Source organism: Chenopodium album, chromosome 6 (genome assembly GCF_948465745.1).
Source record: "Chenopodium album chromosome 6, dcCheAlbu1.1, whole genome shotgun sequence".
NCBI classification, from domain to species: Eukaryota; Viridiplantae; Streptophyta; class Magnoliopsida; order Caryophyllales; family Amaranthaceae; genus Chenopodium; species Chenopodium album.
In genome coordinates, this window is record NC_137839.1 from 72,715,664 (window position 1) to 72,734,216 (window position 18,553).

The window sequence follows — 18,553 nt, forward strand, 5'->3', positions numbered from 1 at the left end:
ATTAGTAATACCTAGAATTTCGTACAAGTAATTTTTAATGACACAGATTAGACATTAAGATATAATTGAATATTAGATATTTAAATTTTAAAAATATACAAATAATTAAAATAAATCAAAAACACATAATTGTACTAAAAAAAACAGAACATTCTTATAATAATTAAGCTTTATCATAATTCAAATAAAAATTGAAACAATCATCAATATCATAACAATAGTAAAATCGAAAATTGACAAGCAAAATAGCTGAATAATTCGAACAAAATTAGTAGTATAAAATTGAATATCCTATTTATGATTTTTAACTGTAATTGCCGACGGCATCAGTAACATATATATTGTTCTTAGATGTGATAAAATAACATAAGCCAAAACGGTGAAATGAAAAATTGAGATGTAAAACAATTGAAAGAGTATAAATATAAAAATAAAAATAAAAATAAAAAATTGTAAGTATTAAACCTTTTAATCCGTTGAAATTTATTGTGGAAAATATGTATACAGGAGAATCCATCTTTTGAAAATAAATTTGGGAAGGAAGATGAAAAACCAAAAAAATAAAGGTAATGAGAAAAATAAATTTGGGAAAGAAGATAAAAAACATTACACTCCTTGCGTGTAAAATTGAATTGATGAGTGGGTGAATTTATTTGAGATTATCTACTTCCCAAAATTGAAGGAGCTATTTTCTAGGAGATGATTAAATGTGATTGAAGTTTCAAGGGAGTTAATTAATATTTGCACTTACATATTTACAATGTACGTACATAAATTATTTTTTATTTATTTATTTATTTATTTATTTATTTGGGACTTGCATTAGCATAAGTGGGCTTCAAAATTTGGGGCCCTGGGCGGGCGCCCCGGCTGCCCTGGTCCAAATACGGGCCTGTACTCGAGTCGAAGAGGGCGTGTCTCGCTAGATATGCTACAAATAATGCAACAGGACAATGTGAAATTATTCTAAACCTAGCATATTAAATCAAAAGACACGTCATGATTAATCACCCTTGAAATTAGTATAAACATTGGAGTTACTAATTTTGCAATGTTCATCTATAAAATTGTAAGAAATAAACATGCATCAATCTCATCACCAGACGACAATTGTATGCACTCCTTCACCCCTAATTTGTTGATCAATTTAGGGCCTTTTCTGTTCCGTTGAAATTCAGTTCAGTTCAGTTCAGTTCAGCTCAGTTCAGTTCAGCTCAGCTCTTAATTTATGTCTAATGATATTGCTAATGATATAAAGCCAAATTTCATTATTTTAAGCTCTTATTACAACGACAACAACAACAAAAACAATAATAATAATAATAATAATAATAATAATAATAATAATAATAATAATAATAATATTAACAACAACAACAACAACAACAATAATAATAATAATAATAATAATAATATTAACAACAACAACAACAACAACAATAATAATAATAATAATAATAATAATAATAATAATAATAATAATAATAATAATAATAATAATAATAATAATAACAATAACAACAACAACAACAATAATAATAATAATAATAATAATAATATTAACAACAACAACAACAACAACAACAACAACAATAATAATAATAATAATAATAATAATAATAATAATAATAATAATAATAATAATAATAATAATAATAATAATAATAATAATAATAATAATAATAATTGAAATAATAATAATAATCATCAATAAATAATAATAATAATAATAACAATAATAATAATAATAATAATAATAATAATAATAATCAATAATTAATAATAATAATAATAATAATAATAATAATAATAATAATAATAATAATAACAATAATAATATTGATACAATTCATTGTTCAAATGGTTCTATTTTTTTGATACATATTTCTCTTTATTTGGGGTTAGAGCATCTTTAATTCTTTATTTGTAAGATTTGTTATTAATTAAAGGAAAAGAGAGTGGGTTAGGGTGTTGGGCCGTAGCAAATTTTAGCTTTTCTTGTTGGTTCTTTTTTTTTTTTTTTTTTTTTTTTTTTTTTTTTTTTTTTTTATATTAGTTTTTTAAAAATTTGTTTAAATGGGTTAGATACATGTAAGTGTTTTGTGTTCTTTTGTCCTAATACTATTTTATTTTTAAATTAAATAGTATATGTGTTTAAAATGTTTAGAGGTTTCAAGTTTTTAATATATTTTCCATACATTTTATAATATATTTTCCATACATTTTATAATTATAATTATATAGTATATTTTTCGTAAATATTTTAATATGTACATTTGTATATACACATATGTATAGAAATAAATAATCAAAGATCACTAATCCGTAGTTAAAAATCACTAATAAATAAGTTCAGTTCAGTTCAGTTCAGCTCAGTTCAGTTCAGTTCAGTTGAGTTCAGTCAATCGGAACAGGCCCTTAATCTCTTGAAAGTGAATTGTATTGGATCAAGGGATATCACTTATGCAACAAAACAATGGGTAGGTTCTTAACCCTACACTATGCATTCATCCCACATCCTTAAAAATTGTAAAATCACATCACTAAATTAAGTGTCCTTGAGAATTGCATCATTACCACAACCCCAGGTTACATTAATTTTATAATGTCCACTTATGAAATAAAAACTGTACATGTATCAATCTTATCTACGACAACGGATATACACACTCATTCAATCTAATTTTTTCATCTCTTGCAAGTAAATTGTATTGATTCCAAAAAAAAAAAAAAAAAAAAAAAAAAAAACTATCCAATTACGCAACAAAAAGTTAGTGATTTTTAACCCTACACCATGTACCTTTCAACCCCATCCTTCAAATTGTAAAAAAAAAAGTTATAAAATTACTTAGGTAAAGGCTACACATCCTTGGTTGTATGTGAAAAGGCTACACATACAATATGTGTTGGCATAATTGTATTGGTTAGAAATTTGAGGTTCACTTTCAATTACCAAATTTCAGTTTGAATTTCAACCCAAAATTTGAATCCTTAAATTTGAAATTGAAATTGTTTTGTCATTTTCAATATAGCATTATTTTATCAATTTTTTTTTTTGAGGTAAATTTTATCATTTTTTTATTGTAAAAAATAATTTATTTATTTTTATTGTTTATATTTTCCACCTTATATTTTCTTAAAAAAACAAAATAATATTTTGTTAATCTTTTTCATCGTTGTTCAACATTACCAACTTCTTTTTTTCTTTTTTTTTGAAGACGTTCGACATTACTAACTGATCGAGAACAACTAAGAATTTATTGTACTAACTGATTGGGAACAACTAAGAATTTATTGTACTACTTCATTTTTGCCATTTTCTCCAACCTTCTCAATTCTCATCTATTCCCTTGCCATTCACTCCTTCATTAGCAAGCACTCGAAATTGATATATTTCAGAATTTTGATTTGAATTTAAGTATTTAATTTTATTTTTTTAACAACTCTTGAATTGTGATACTAGGAGTAAATTCAAGTATACTAGATTAGTGCTTGAGCGATGCACGATAGTAATAATTTTTTTTCTCGTGATTAATTTGTGATGTAATATAAAAATGAGGCAACTCAGGCGGAATAAACCAATGCAATGCATACCAAAAAAAAAATGAAATAATACGGCCAAAATTATTAAAACTATTATTGAGAAAATCCCATTATTAATATTACAACCTTTGGGGGTGTTGAATTTTAACAGGCAAAACAACTTGTAACATGTTGGGCAGGTTACTAATGACACGTGTTGTCATGTAATTGGTTTAAAATTTTTAAAAAATTAAATTTTAATTAAAATTTTTAAATTTACTTTTAATTTATTAATAAAATAATTTTAATCAAATCTTTCAAAAAAAAAATTAATTAAAAAAAAAATCCACCCACCACACTGCACCACCACCTACTTGACACAAATATCAATGAGAGAGATAGAGAGAGTGCAAGTGGAAAATCATGTCAAAAGTAAAATGGAGCAATCTTTTAAGGACATATAGAAAAGGCAAATGGAGCAAACAATTAAGAAGGGAGGGAGTAACAAACTAACAATCACCAAAAAAAAAAAAAAAAAAAAAAAAAAAAAAAAAAAAAAAAAAATTACTTTGAAAATGTACATTATTTCACCCCTACATCAATTACATAATTCAAATATTTTTACATATTAGTAATTGAATATGGTCAAAGTTAATATAGAGGTAGTGTTGAAAAGAAATAACATTAATCAAGTAACCATCCACTTCTGAGGATCGAACTGTATGATAGTGACCTAAAATGGTTGTGATATTGAATGGCTTGATGGTTGAAGAATATCATAGACAAGTATGGATGAGGGACTGATTTTCAAATTTTTGCACAAACAATAAACCTGACATTGAAAAGCATAGTTTGAACCATTGACTCTTAAATTGCTTGTGTAGTTTACTTCATTTGACATAAGAAATCTTAGAGGGGTTTTAATCTGCATATTTACTATACAAACCGCCAAATTTTACAGGGATTCAATAATTTGCATCAATCAGGCTGATATGAAACATGGTGTCAGCTCTACCACAAAAATTGTACACAAAATTTGCTTTCGAAGATCTTTAGGATGAATGTCTTCAACCATAAGTCACCAACACATCGTTTCTTGACTTGCAATTGCTGCAATATTCTTTCCTTCTTAATTTCTTGAGATTCAAGACCATAATGTCACAGCTTTCAAGCCTCAAGCGGTCAAGTACATGATATGATATTAGAAGCTCAACTGATATGATCGCTCAAGAGAACGTATTCATGTCAGAAGTTCCCATAGAAACATTGACAACCAAAATAGTAATGTGATTTCCAGTGTCAACTCAAGATGATTTTTGTCTAGCATCACGAATATGAAACATAAGCTGTACAAGAATAGGGGTCCAGTTAGTAAAATTTGCTGAATCTCTTACCTAAGAACTAATCAAACTCATTTACTCAACATACCTTTGTTCCTAGATAGAAGGTGAAAAATATGCCAGCGAGTACAGGAAGCCCTGTGGAAAGTTGAAAAAAAAAAAAAGAAGTTGCATAAACATTCCTTAGGCTGAGTGACAATAACCATAACAAGGATAATCCAATTCTAATACCTTCTTTATGAAGAAAACCAGAAATCAAGAAATTGATTCCCGACGGTCCAACAACAAAGCCGACAAGATTAGCAATCTGCACGAAGAATCAGGCACAACCATGAGTTCTTTACAATAAAACCTAAATTTTTGCCGCACAATGTTCATCTAGCTAAAAGTTATTTAATGAAATAAAGCAGGAACATAAATTGTAAATTCATTTTCCACATATGATTTTCACTTAATGTTGCTCCACCAGTAGGCTCGTCCAGGCTATAGTTCAATAATATTTCTTAAAAGTTGTGAGCAATAAAGCAAGTAAATGTTACTTAGAAAGATTATAGAGAATTAATTTTCAAACTCCCACCACCAGAAAATTGCTAGACAAATTTTATTAGTCATTTAAATTAGAAAGGTCAGGTAGCAGATAGATCCTACAAAAGCCATCAAATACACTAAAAATTACAATGGACAAAACAAAAGTTAACGAAATTCAAAAGTAGAAAAAAATTATCAGCAGGATAGTAAGGGCTTGATGTTTTGATTGAATGAGTCATGAGAAATATACCATGAGACAAGTAATTGTTACGGCCCCAGAAATTGCACTCAGTTCCTCAAAGAAAAACTTCCAGAAAGTACTCTCCACCTGAAAATATGACCAGATGGAAACTCTTACTACTTAAAAGTAAATAAACATAGTTACAATCAGATGAAAGATACTGATAACAAACTAAGCAAATAACATGTCATTATATTCCCATGCCTTATAATTATGTATCCCATTATCAAGACCTTAGAAGGTACTATGACTCCTCTCCTTTGTGGAGCAGTGGTGTTTAAAAAAAAATAGAGCTAGGTTCCAGTCCACACTGCAATCTTCCAAAAGGTAGACTAATAGAGTTCAGAAATAAATTATGTTATGACAATTTAGTATTTAAGGTTAATCCTAGTAACAGTTGATTTATACCAATGCCAATACCTAGCATGATAGAAACCTTCATATTGGTTGCAAATAACTACTACAACAACAAAGCCTTAGTCCCAAAATGATTTGGGATGGGCTAACACGAATCATCATAAGGAACCTTCTAATATAGAAAAAGGGACATAAGGTTGCAAAATAATTGATTTCAATATATTAATTCAGCACCAAAATAAGACAGTGAAGAAACATATACTTGACAAGAGAACAAAACCTTAAAAGCCTTAGCTGCTGATTTCAATAATATTTCTGGAATAAAGAAGATACATGTCAACCATGCCCAAGATAGAAGTTTCCTGCAGCCAAGTCAAAAGTTCAGGAATTATAAAGCAAAGTTACAATAAATGAGTTAATGTACTAATAAATTATACTACCTCCGTCCCCGAAAGAACAACCCATTTGGCTTAATTTTAGTCCCAAAAAGAATGACCCATTTGCATTAAAATTCCCACCAATTTGCAATAATATTTGTGCAAAATTAGCTTTCCCATATATAATTTTGTTTCCATATGTACTTTTATTACTTTCTCTCTCTACTTTTTTACAAACCCCATGTAAATTTATCTTTCCAATATACTTTTACTTCTTTTTATTTAACTTTCTTAATACCCGCAAAATCAACCCAAATGGGTCGTTCTTTCGGGGACGGAGGGAGTAATGACTTAGGTAGGCAAACTGAACAAAGCAATTACCATTCCAAATCATGCCAGATAGCAACAAAGGTAAATATAACCCACACATTCAGCAACTTTGTCTGCGCACCACCCAGAGGGATGTAAAGGTACCTAGCTTGCACACCAATCATATATAACTATTTAGTCATTACATATTAGTATAGAGATAAACATCAAAACAAAACTATAGAAACCATACCTCACAAGCCACTTATTGAAGGATGCATGCCAACTTTTCCAAAAGCTCTCCAAATTGTGGCAATTGTTGATGCATTTAGGCATATTTTCAGGAGCTTCAATGCCATTAAGCTGTAAGACCAATTTCAAGGACTTTAACTCGGAAAAAATGCCGCCAAAAGAAAACAGAAAAAACTTTTGTTGTTTTAAATGCGAGTGAATAATACAGTACCTAAAATCCAAATTAAACAATATAGTAATTTTGCATACCAATGACCAGAACCGGAAGAACCGCCAAATGAGAAGAAACTTCAACCACATGAAATTTAGAACCTGTCATTAAGGAAAGACATAACATAAAGAATTGAGACCAAACTCTTGAGCTAAGTCATTATAAATTTTAAGCAGTCTACAGGAGCACAGAGAAATAAAAAAAGCCAAGAATATGCAGTAGTCTTCTTCTTCTTCTTCTTGAACGCCTTAATCTCGTAAGTGGGATTGGCTACATGAACCAACATGAGGACTTCCCAAGAGGTCACCCATCATACTACTACTATCAATCATTGTGGATCATGTCAAGCGATGCGACAAAGTTTTACACTGGTTGTCACTGGCCTACTGTAACCCTCCTCCGTTATCCAGACTTGGGACTGGCAGTGGGAAACCCAATGGCAGAGTTCAAGAATATGCAGTAGTAAACTACAAATTTTAAAATGATACAAGCAACATCAAATGATCTTTCTCTCTCCTCCTACCACTGGCCCAATATAATAAGTACATATTGAAAACCAACTAGCTCAATTCAAAAATGAATGTCATACAACTAAGCAGCTCTTACCCCATACCCGATGATAAAGACATCCAAAGCCGATAGCTGTTTCCACAAGCCACTGATGAATGAAACAACATTTGAAATTAGATTATGTTGGGGAATACTATCATTGTTTAATATATAAGCATATCTCACCTTATTGCAAAGGCATTGTAATAAAAGAAATGGGTTATTAGCTCAACAAGGCAAAGAGCAAAACCCCATCTTAACCCATAAAGAGCCACATCTTTGGGCAAATATGTATTTTGCGGCTGATCTATCTGCAAGGGACAAGTAAATTTTAGCATATTTTCTTTATTTTAACCTGAGAGATTAGGCTGCAAGACAGTTAAAACAATCAAAGTTGGCTATTAGATTTAGAACTGAGAAAGCAGAGGCAGTCATGAGGGACAGGAATGAATTCTTCCTTTGGATGATGGGCTAGGAGCCTAGGAGTGGGAAAGGCAGACCAAAACAATCTAATAAATTATCAAAATAGACTTTACTTAGCTAAGTTTCTATATAGCCACCGAATTCAGTAGGAATGTGAATGATAAAAATTACGCCTATTCATAGCTATCAACACTTGAATCAACCAAGAAACTGCTTGCCAGTCGGATCTTATCACAGGAGCCACTCGTAATAATTTCTAAACATCTAAAAGCGGGTGAAGGGCTATATTTTTATTTTGGGAAATTCTCAATGGTACTCTTAAACTTTTTATTTTTCTCAATGGTAAACACTCAAATATCAAATTATCTTTGTTAATCTATAATTTGTAAAATTTATTCAGTGGTAACATTAGTTAAGCATTTTAAGGAAAATTAACCATGGTTAATGTTTTAAAAGTGAGGGAAAAGCGAAAAGACTAAAATACCCCTTTTAACAAAAACCCACCACCCACTAACTTCCCCCTGCCACCCCTGCCCGCCCAGCCCTATTCCCCTGCTCCCGGCCGGCCGCGCCCACCAAGATTCCCTCCCCGACGCCGGCTGAACCCCCTCCCCCTTGTCACCGCAACCCTAAACCACCCAATGCCGCCCTCATAATCATTCCCTCTCTCTTCCGCGACACCGTTGATACCACTAACACCAACACCATCACATAAACCACCATCCGCCCAAAATCTCAAATCTCCTTCCACCAATTCTCAACGCATTCAGACTTTTGCCGCTGTCAATTGTATCTTGCAAACTCCGATCTCACCGTAAATCTCTCAACAGCAAAAATTGGTTTTGTGGGTTTCAATAAGAATTCATGGGTTTCGATAAGGGTTTTCGTGGGTTTTGTGGGGGGATCTGAGAGGGAGGAAAGGGAGGCGTCGCGACAAGGGGAGGGAATCGGCGCGGACGGCACCGGACCAAGGGGAGGGAGATATGGGATCGATCGGCGCCGGGGGCACGTGGATTGGGTTTGGGCGGTGGGCAGGGTGGAGTAGGCTGTTGGAGTGGTGGGTGATTTTTTTTTTTTAAATTGTTAAAAAAATAAAGGAAAATTTAATTTTCAAGGATATGTTAGTCATTTTGCCTTTAATTAAGTATGTTTAGGTTTATAATTGTAAATTAATCTCATTAATGTCACCACTTAATTAGTAACACAAATAGGTGATTACCAATGATAATTTGATTTTTTGACGTTTACCATTGAGAAAAATAAAAAGTTTAAGAGTACCATTGAGAATTTCCCTTTTATTTTTGAATGTACAGGAAAATGTATCTCAAGTATGGATCATATCTATGCTAGAATTATATGTTATAAAAAGGTTTCACAACTTAGAGTAAGCCTGTTGTCACTTATTCTTCGTAAATTTAGATAAATATATGAACCAGATGAATCATCAACCAGCCCAACCCAAACCACTTTTGGCTGGTTTACTAAGTTGCAACGCAAGATTAAGGATGTTGCATACACTAAATGCTTGTTTGGTTGCACTCAATTGACATGGGCAATGAAAGTATAGGAAGTGCTTGCGCCCCTTCTGGTTAGGTTGGCATATAATTACAATAATGGAGCATTTCAACTTCCTTGGATTTTGAAATTTTGGAATTTCCACATAGTATGGGAAGTTATTTACCTACTTCCCCTTGGTCATTCACAATTCCCATGAAACGTAAAGTCTCATATGACAACCAAACAAATTTAACCAATTTCCTACAAAATATACAGGGGAAATAATTTACCATGAAATTTACATTCCAACCAAACAAGCACTAGGGGTTACTAAGTAGTTCTTTACAGTCAAATATCCTGATAGAAAAGGCGATGGACAGAAGAAAGTTGCAAAGTACAGAAGTTCAAAGAATGCATAAATGATATACCTGTGACGCAAATGCATTGAAACTAATAATAGGTCCAGCAATATAAAGTGGAGCATATAACAGGTAACACAGGTATATGCTGTATGAGTATTTTTCCTCCTCTAAGCTCCTCTCCTACAACAAATAAAGCAAAATATCATCTTTATTAATCATCACAAGTAGGTCAGGCAAGTATGTCAATATGTATTTTCCTGTACTTTTTCCAAAGTTTGGAGAAGGAAATTCGTATCTAAGGGAATACAGTTACCTGTAAGGATAAGTAGCATGTTCTTCCTGATTTACAAATTGAGCAACGCTGAATATGCTTCTACATACGCAAAAAAAAAAAAAAAAAAAAAAAAAAAAAAAAAAAAAAAAAAAAAAAATTGGTCATGTGAATGAAAACCTAAAAACAAAACCCGTGTAAACAAGTCGAAATTCCAAGCTTCTTCTCACAGAAGCCAGAAGCCATGATAGTTTTGACAAAAGCAACAGACATGAAAGAAGACACAGACAACATGAATGCATATTGCGGCCTCCTGGAAAGGCATTTCATCTTCTACCTTATAAATGAGTGACACAACCTCTTATCGTCAACAGAAATTTCCAACCCTTTCTTATCTTTAGGAATTATGCATTTATGCCAATATTAAGTCACATAAATAAGAATCCACAGGGAGTCAAAAGGAGAAATTCACCAATTACTTAACAAAAAACAAAAGCAATATCAATAAGAGATATTCTGACAACACAAATAAGATGCCCATAGAGTCTCAAATAAAAATTCCTATAATTCACTGCATCTAGATGCATGTTAAGAACCATCACATGCAATAAAGGCCATAATTGATACATTCTACCTCTGGCTTTGACTTAGCATACAGCATAATGGCAGATAATTATTAAACACTGTCACTTGATTTAATCACTTGGAGATCTGCAGCTTCCTGGTTATATACCCTCTATTATATATTGTGGTCAAAATTGTGCAACTTTGCAGCACGGGTGTTATTAGGGAGATATAAACTATACACAATTTCAGGAGTCAAACTGCAACAACCAAACAGAATAATGGGATGATAATAAGGGGAAAGCACTTTGGAGAACAGACATACACAGAAACCAGCAAAGAAAAGTTAGATTATCTCAAAAAGCTATGAAGATAATGAGATATCATTCTCAGCGGACTTTGTTTAAAATAAATTATAAAATCCCTATAAGCTAGCTTCTATGTTGTGTAGTTGTACCCAGCAAAACCCACTTTCCAGTTCAAATCCTTGATATTGCATAAAGATCTTTAACTATTGGTATTCCATTGATCCATTCAACTGATAAGTGGTATTAAAAATGACTTAGTCAGCTAGCTTTAGCAAAGAAAAACTATATATCTTGGGTAAGACTGTAGGAAGACGACAAGACCGAAACACAAGTACAGAGAGAGACCAAGGCCACAATTTAATTAGAGCACAAAATATACACCTACCTCTTGATCAAAGCGAGAATCTTTTTGTGCCCAGTGGTAATCACATCCAAAGCTTATCATGCGCAGGGCAACTGCAAATAAACGGATTCACGATGAAAGGGTGGATCCAGAAAGATAGTAATATGTAAATATATAATTAGTGTGGCACCATAATAGCACAATATCAGTCAGACAGGCACATTAAGCAATGAAGAGCTAAGTGCTTGTCACAATCTTCAAATACAAATGATAGATACTATGGTGGAATGTGCAAATTTTGGTGCCTCCATAAAGGCATCTAGCTAGACATGCTAGCTTTTTAGTTAAGTCTAAGGCACTTCACCTTATTTTTGCTCAACCGAAATAATTTTTACAGAAGTGATTTTTTAAGGTGAAAAGAACAGGGCCTAGAGAGCATGTTCTGTACACCCGGGTAATTTACTCATTAATTTTTGCTCATTCAATAAATGAGCAGAACCTCGGGTATACTGAATTCTACAGCACCTAATATTGTTTGGTCATATCACAGAATTACGACTAGCCTACTAACTCCATCCCACAAATAAGCTAACGTCTATTTTAGCACAGAAATCAAGGAGGGTGAAAATTGTAGAGGATATAACAAGAGGGAGACCTAATTAAAGAAAATTATAATAATACATAGAGAAAAAATTAACTAAATAAGACGTTAACTTAGTCAAGGGACATCCCAAAATGGAAGGTATTAACTCACTTGTGGGATAGAAGAAGCAACATTAAACCACAGAAATGCAGAGGAGCTGAAGCAGATTGTAGAAGGCTTATGGTACTAGCAGAAAATTAGGAAAAGCTCAAACAAAATGTATTTCAGCTGCAGCATATGGAAAGGCTTAGCACAAAGGATGGGTAATTTTGACAGTGAAAGTATGAAGAGGCCAACATAGGAGAACCTTGGCCAGAGCAATAGTATGTTACTTGGACTCGTCATTTCACCTCACGTACCCATGTCGGACCCTCGACACTCGGACATGGATATGACACCCGGACACTTCTCTTTTAGTTTAAAATCACGGAATTTTTTCACAAAATAGACAAGTCGGACGCTTGGACACGTATCCGTGTCGGACATGAGTACCAAAGTCCAAGTAACATAGGAGCAATATGAAGCCAAGAACAAACATAGAACATGAATGTGGAAAGGAACACCAGAAAAAGCAGTGGCCTGAACCAGAATAGCTCCAAGGAAATCGCAGAATCCAAGCAGTGCTGTATATCCGGTGGTCTATGACTCTCTGTGTCAGCTTAGAAAACGGATATAAAGGTAGTTTTGAAGGCAATTGATCATGAAGATGAAAGGGACTATTATTATTCAAAGATAGTGCCTCTGTAGTTAAAATTTTCGCAAAGGAGGTTACAAGTGTCCCTTCAAAAGTATAAGCAGCACAGGCCACAGGAGATCATTAGTTAAAATTCTGATTGGTGAGTATGGTGACTGTCAAATAATGAAATAAATATTTAAATAAACAAGTTAATCAAAATTTAAGATTTTATAGAATAATTCAGTCTGCCCATCTTTGAATATTATTAGTGCTTTCTTTCACAATTTTAACATTCAGCAAAATATATTGTATCACCAAATTGGGTAATTAGATTATCTAGGGTAGGAAATGTCATCCTCAACCTAACCCTTTTGTAGATGAGTACTGCTAGTCATTTATGTCTACCCATTTACTCCGTATAATATATGTTCAAATTGCAATCCTAAACCTGCTAACCATGTTCTGGTCAGATAGTAGTGGAGTGTCAACTTTTGCCAGCTTTACCTACACTCCAGATCAAACAACACATCTATCGCACAAGTTCTAAGAGTATAACGGATAGTACATACACAAATAGAATTTTAAACATAAACCAGCAAAAAAAAAAGTATTCAATACCATGTAAAAAGACAGAGCAGTGACGATACCAAAGTTAAAGCAAATGTGCCACCTGAATGTACCCCGGAAATTGTCCAGATATGCCCACTGATGCCTACACAGAAAGAGAGAAAACATAGCTAATCAACCAAATTACAGCATAATGATCCTGATCAAGGAACGTGAAAAAGGAAGCCTGTATCATAAACTCACCCCAAGATGGAGAAAGAATATCCTTCATAAACGCGATTACAAATTAGGAAAAACACATTGAAGGTCCACAACACATATGGAAAGTACTTTGTCCTTGCAAAAATCTGCAACAGACAAAAGAAAAGGAAGATGAGATTTTACACTAAAACCTGCAGTAAATATATTTTTCCTGGCCTTTTTTTTTTGGGGCAACGTTTCTATTTTCACACTTGTTAATGCATAACATCAACCATTAATATGTTTAATAATCAATAAGTGAAAGGAAATACATATTATATAGTTTTCAATACAAAAATAAAAGCCTTTATTATGACTAGAGCTAGGTGCACTCAAGGGTATTTTTTGCTAGATTTTCAAATGAGTAAATAATAGGTGTACCAGGGTGCATGTAAAAATTTTCACACAGCAAAAGGGAATAAAGAGACAGAACTAAGAACAGGATAGTTTTCAAATGAAATCATTAAAGATTGAAAAGGATTTTGGAAATTTACAAAAATATAAGGACAAGAATGCAATCTGATACTATCAATATTTACATCCTATATGACAAAGATCTATACTGATAAGTGTTTACAGCATAGAGAATAAACCCTAGTAACCAGACATTACCTTGGTTGGCACACCTACATAGATCCTTGGTTAAAAAAAATATATATATCTAAGGTGCTGTGAGATCAGCTACTGGCACTACAATTGTATAACAATCTACGAAATTCTTCATATGATTCATGTCCTCCAGCAAAAAGTACTGAACTACTTGAGGGATGCTCAAGGGAACAAGATTCCATACTCCCTTAATATACCATAAGAATACTGAGCAATAGCACAACCAAATATTATCTAATTCATGATCCAACCATTTCAACCAATATCAGTAGGAGAATTTCAAGTCCAAAAGAACAGTATCCTTCTAACACTAAAAATTTAATAGGTTCCCTCCCAAAAATGTCCACCCTGCAAAATGAATTGAATAAGCTTAGGAGCATACCTTGACAAGAAGAAAATTGAGTGAAGCGATTGACAGGATGAAAAGGACACTGCAAGACAGATGAAAAGAGACAATTACAACATCATCACAGAATGGAAATTTTGGATGCAGAGGCTAAGGGGCATACCAAGCTCCGTGTAGATAAATTAAGTAAATTAAAGATATCATGAGCCAGACTATAGACATCCCATTAGCTCTTAGTTGACAGGTTTTCCGCAAACTTGTGGCTAAAACGGTGAACGCTCCAAAAACAGCCGAAAGAATTGGAATGTTTCCACGGAAGTTTCTCCATTGGCCATCCGAAACATCCTAACAAAATGAAAGATATATTAATATCTAAGAGTGAGGGCAAACAAAATTACTTAATTCAACAGCTTCATAGCACAAACAGCAACTGCTAATGTAAACAATTGATGTCAAATATGCATTTCACAACAGTGCACCAAATAGTTTTACTAGTAATTCCTATTCTCTAAACCCAAGTTCTTCATTTGCTCGTTATCTTTACTTTTCTCGTTCTAATTGAAATTTCATAGCAATATAGCTAATGAGTTAATGACTCAATTTCGCGAGCTTCAAATTCAAAATTCTAGATAACCCATATAGTCGATGAAGTAATGAACATGATAATCAACATTATAACATACCATCATTCTATAACCACAATCAGTACTACATAAACAGTTCAAAAGCGAATTAATGTGTTCAAAATTACATCACAAAAGTTCATTTCTAACCTAATCTTTCTTGATCAATCACTCATAAGTTCAAATCATTGCCAATCACATTACACAAATAACCTAATTCAAAATTGGAATACAAAATTTAAGGGAAATTCTTGAATTACTTACATTGAGTCGATTCGCAAGCCACCCAGGTCGAAGACCCCAAAGCTGTTGATAGTGATCTGCAAAACAAAACCCAGAAAAAATTGGTGAATTTTAGCGCCTAAAAATTAGGGTAATACAGAAATTTAAGAGCAATTTGAAAATGTGAAAGAGAGAAAACCGTGGGAAATTTGAAGAGAACGGTTGATGATGAAGATGTAGAAACAAATTGCATAAATTATGATGAATCCAAATTCTTTCTGCTTCCATGAATTCATCGCCATTGATTGATCTTAGTCAAAGCAAGATGAGTTCAAACTTCAGTCTACCGTTAATATACTTCTCTCTATCGTGTAATATACTCCCTTCGTCACTAGGTTACATTTTTATTTCTCTCTATTATTTTGGAAATAAATGCTAGAAATAGGAATTTTAGAGAGACGGAGAGAGTAGTTGTTTGTGGAAACTCTGTATTTTTATTTTGCAAATTGCAGTCCTTTAAAAAAAAATTACAAATTCGGACCCTTAAGGCCTAAATAGACCCTAAAATCATAATTAAATAATTTTTGACACGTAAATCGATGAAAAAGTTAAATCATGCTGCAATTTACAATTTAGAAGAACTTTTGGGTTGCAATTTGCAATTTTTTTAAAATGACTGTAATTTACAAAATACAAACTTTAAATGGCTGCAATTGAAAAAATTTTCAAAAGAATTACTATAGAGGAATGAAACGTGGGATAGTCACGTGACTCACGTCTACAACATTATAACGTACTCCGTAGTTTTAAAAATACGGACAAGTCTTGTATGTGGCTAGCCGTATGGCCACATTAGTTTATAATTGTAATCTTCATTTATATGTATGAGTAACCTCGTTTTTTTATAAGAGTAACCCTATGTAGTCTATAAAAGTAACCCGAATTTATTATACGAGTGAAATCAAATAATTTAGAAATAAGTAACCCCATTTGTTCATTCAAGTAACCCTAATATTCTTTTGTTTAAAAGAATGAAAAAAATGAAATAATAATCCACTTATTTAAGAAAGTAACCTCTTTTTCTCATTTAAGTAACCTACATATGTTAAGGTGACTCCATTGGCTTATCACCATAACCCCTTGTTACTTAATTAATTGTCTTATATTATTATATGTAATTATGTGAAATGGCCATACCATGTGACTAGCCACATATAAAACTTTGTGTTAAAAACTTAAAATACAACCTAAAGCTGGAAGGGGTTTTGAATCAACTCGGCGTTGTTGTTCTAAATTACTCTTTGATTGGTCAATCAATCGGCGGCTCGATTACCTTCTAGATAATTATATATAACTTCTACTGGTCAGCTTTGATTTGCGATCGATTCCTTACAATAAGTAATATCATGTACACAACACTTCCCCTCTATAAGAATCTGAACTTAATAAAGCTTGGACCATTACCCGCAGCTTTTATAAACACATTAGTTTTGTTATCTCAAGACCATACCGTACAGAGAAAACCTCAATTTTAACAGAGGAACATGCACCGATATTAATAGAGTACGCGTAACTAAACTTCCTTGTGCAGTCCAAAGAATCCCCCCACCTCAACAGCTCCATGAGCTCCTATGGCAGCACCATACGAGTTCAACACAATTCTACCATAATGGGGGCTTTCCATTTGATATAGGCTTTACGACGTGGGATTGGCAACTAAGATGTGCTTGTAATGTCATCACCAAGTACTAGCCAAAGCCCGTCAAACCGGTCTAATAACAAAAATTTCTTAATATACACATGCATCTCATGTGTTCGATCAAAAGCAACAACATTCCTCAACTCTAAATCCACCATACATACAACAATTACAAAGTATGTTGGCCAAATCTCAAGCGACATACCATTATGAACATGTTGTTTGATGTTCCTAATCACCCATTGTTGTAGTGTCAACTCTTGGCTTGGTCTTCATGCAGATTGTGCTACCCTCCTTGCTCTTATTCCCCCTTTCGGTCCAATGGAAATTTCAGCTAGGTGGCTCATTCAGGAGTTGCGGGCCTAGGTTCAATCTCTTTTGGTTTGCCAACTTCGAAAGGTTCCCCGTTTGTGGGTTACTCCAGCTCACTGGTTGGCTGGTTGTGCTCGACGACGTCAATTGTTGTATTTTCAGTTTTAGTTGACAGTCGTTGTGTTTTGTTGTTTTACTTTTTATTTGATAGCTCTTTTGTCGAAAAAAAAACACTCTTGGCTTGGTAGCATTGGCTTTATAAAAACCTCATTTCAATCAAAGGTTAGCCCAATTATTCATAACTAATACTTAATTGCTTACGTTAACTTAAAGTTATTTTTAAATAATTGTAACATAAAAGTCTATTATATATAACCTTAGGCCCTGTTTAGTTTACCTGATTTTAGCTGATCTGGTTTGGTCTGATCTGATCTTATCTTATCTTATCTGAACTTATATTTTCTGATCTGATCTGATCTGAACTTATTTTTTCTGATCTGATTTGAACTGGACTTATTTTTTCTGATCTGATCTGAACTTATCTTTTCTGATTTGATCTGATCTGAACTTATTTTTTCTGATCTAAACTTATTTTAATTATTTCAATGTTCTATTTTTATTTTTATCAATATTAATGTTTTTTTAAAAAACATATTAATGTTTAATTATTATTATTATTATTATTATTATTATTATTATTATTATTATTATTATTATTATTATTATTATTATTATTATTATTATTGTTAGGAAAATTATTATTAGTATTATAAAATATTTTAGATCCCTTACAAATATTTTAAAAGAAACCTAAAAGTATTAATATTATCATATAGTATAAGGTAATATACTTGTAATATTTGATAATTTTATTATTTACAATATCCAACATCATAAATGAATTTGTTTATAAGAAAGTATTAAAATGGGATCCTAAAAAACCTAAATTGCAGATTAAATTTGTCATAGCTTTATAGGGAATTTTACAAATTTTTTGGTAATGTAAAATGGTTGACTAAATTGAATTGAAAATTATCATTTCATATTTCAATATTCCGAACAACAATGGGTAACACCTCTATTTTCCCATATAAAACAACATATTAGTGTCATAATTTTCACACTCTAAATCAATCTCCTAAAATATTTTTCTATTCATTTG

The 18,553-nt window shown here is 32.3% G+C and overlaps 1 protein-coding gene across 1 annotated transcript; it reads right to left on the minus strand.

Moving 5' to 3' along the window:
- Positions 1 to 4,278: 4,278 nt before the first annotated feature.
- Positions 4,279 to 15,729, minus strand: LOC145635207 (membrane-bound O-acyltransferase gup1-like). The gene is made up of 19 exons (XM_081686494.1): positions 15,580 to 15,729; positions 15,423 to 15,478; positions 14,699 to 14,880; positions 14,572 to 14,620; positions 13,584 to 13,687; positions 13,421 to 13,485; positions 11,497 to 11,567; positions 10,282 to 10,341; positions 10,035 to 10,148; positions 7,873 to 7,997; positions 7,744 to 7,795; positions 7,176 to 7,238; positions 6,928 to 7,037; positions 6,747 to 6,839; positions 6,269 to 6,350; positions 5,641 to 5,718; positions 5,094 to 5,169; positions 4,951 to 5,000; positions 4,279 to 4,868 (listed from the first exon to the last, which is right to left on the minus strand). The coding sequence occupies exons 1-19, from the start codon at positions 15,680 to 15,682 to the stop codon at positions 4,827 to 4,829; spliced, it is 1,575 nt and encodes a 524-aa protein (XP_081542620.1). The 5' UTR covers positions 15,683 to 15,729; the 3' UTR covers positions 4,279 to 4,826.
- Positions 15,730 to 18,553: the final 2,824 nt, after the last annotated feature.

Coding starts and splice junctions, on each gene's coding strand:
- LOC145635207 (XM_081686494.1), bottom strand. CDS start 15,682: ATGGCGATGAATTCATGGAAGCAGAAAGAATTTGGATTCATCATAATT. Junction 13,688..14,571: donor TCAATTTTCTTCTTGTCAAG/GTATGCTCCTAA, acceptor TGTCTGTTGCAG/ATTTTTGCAAGGACAAAGTA. Junction 4,869..4,950: donor CCTTCTATCTAGGAACAAAG/GTATGTTGAGTA, acceptor ATTCTTGTACAG/CTTATGTTTCATATTCGTGA.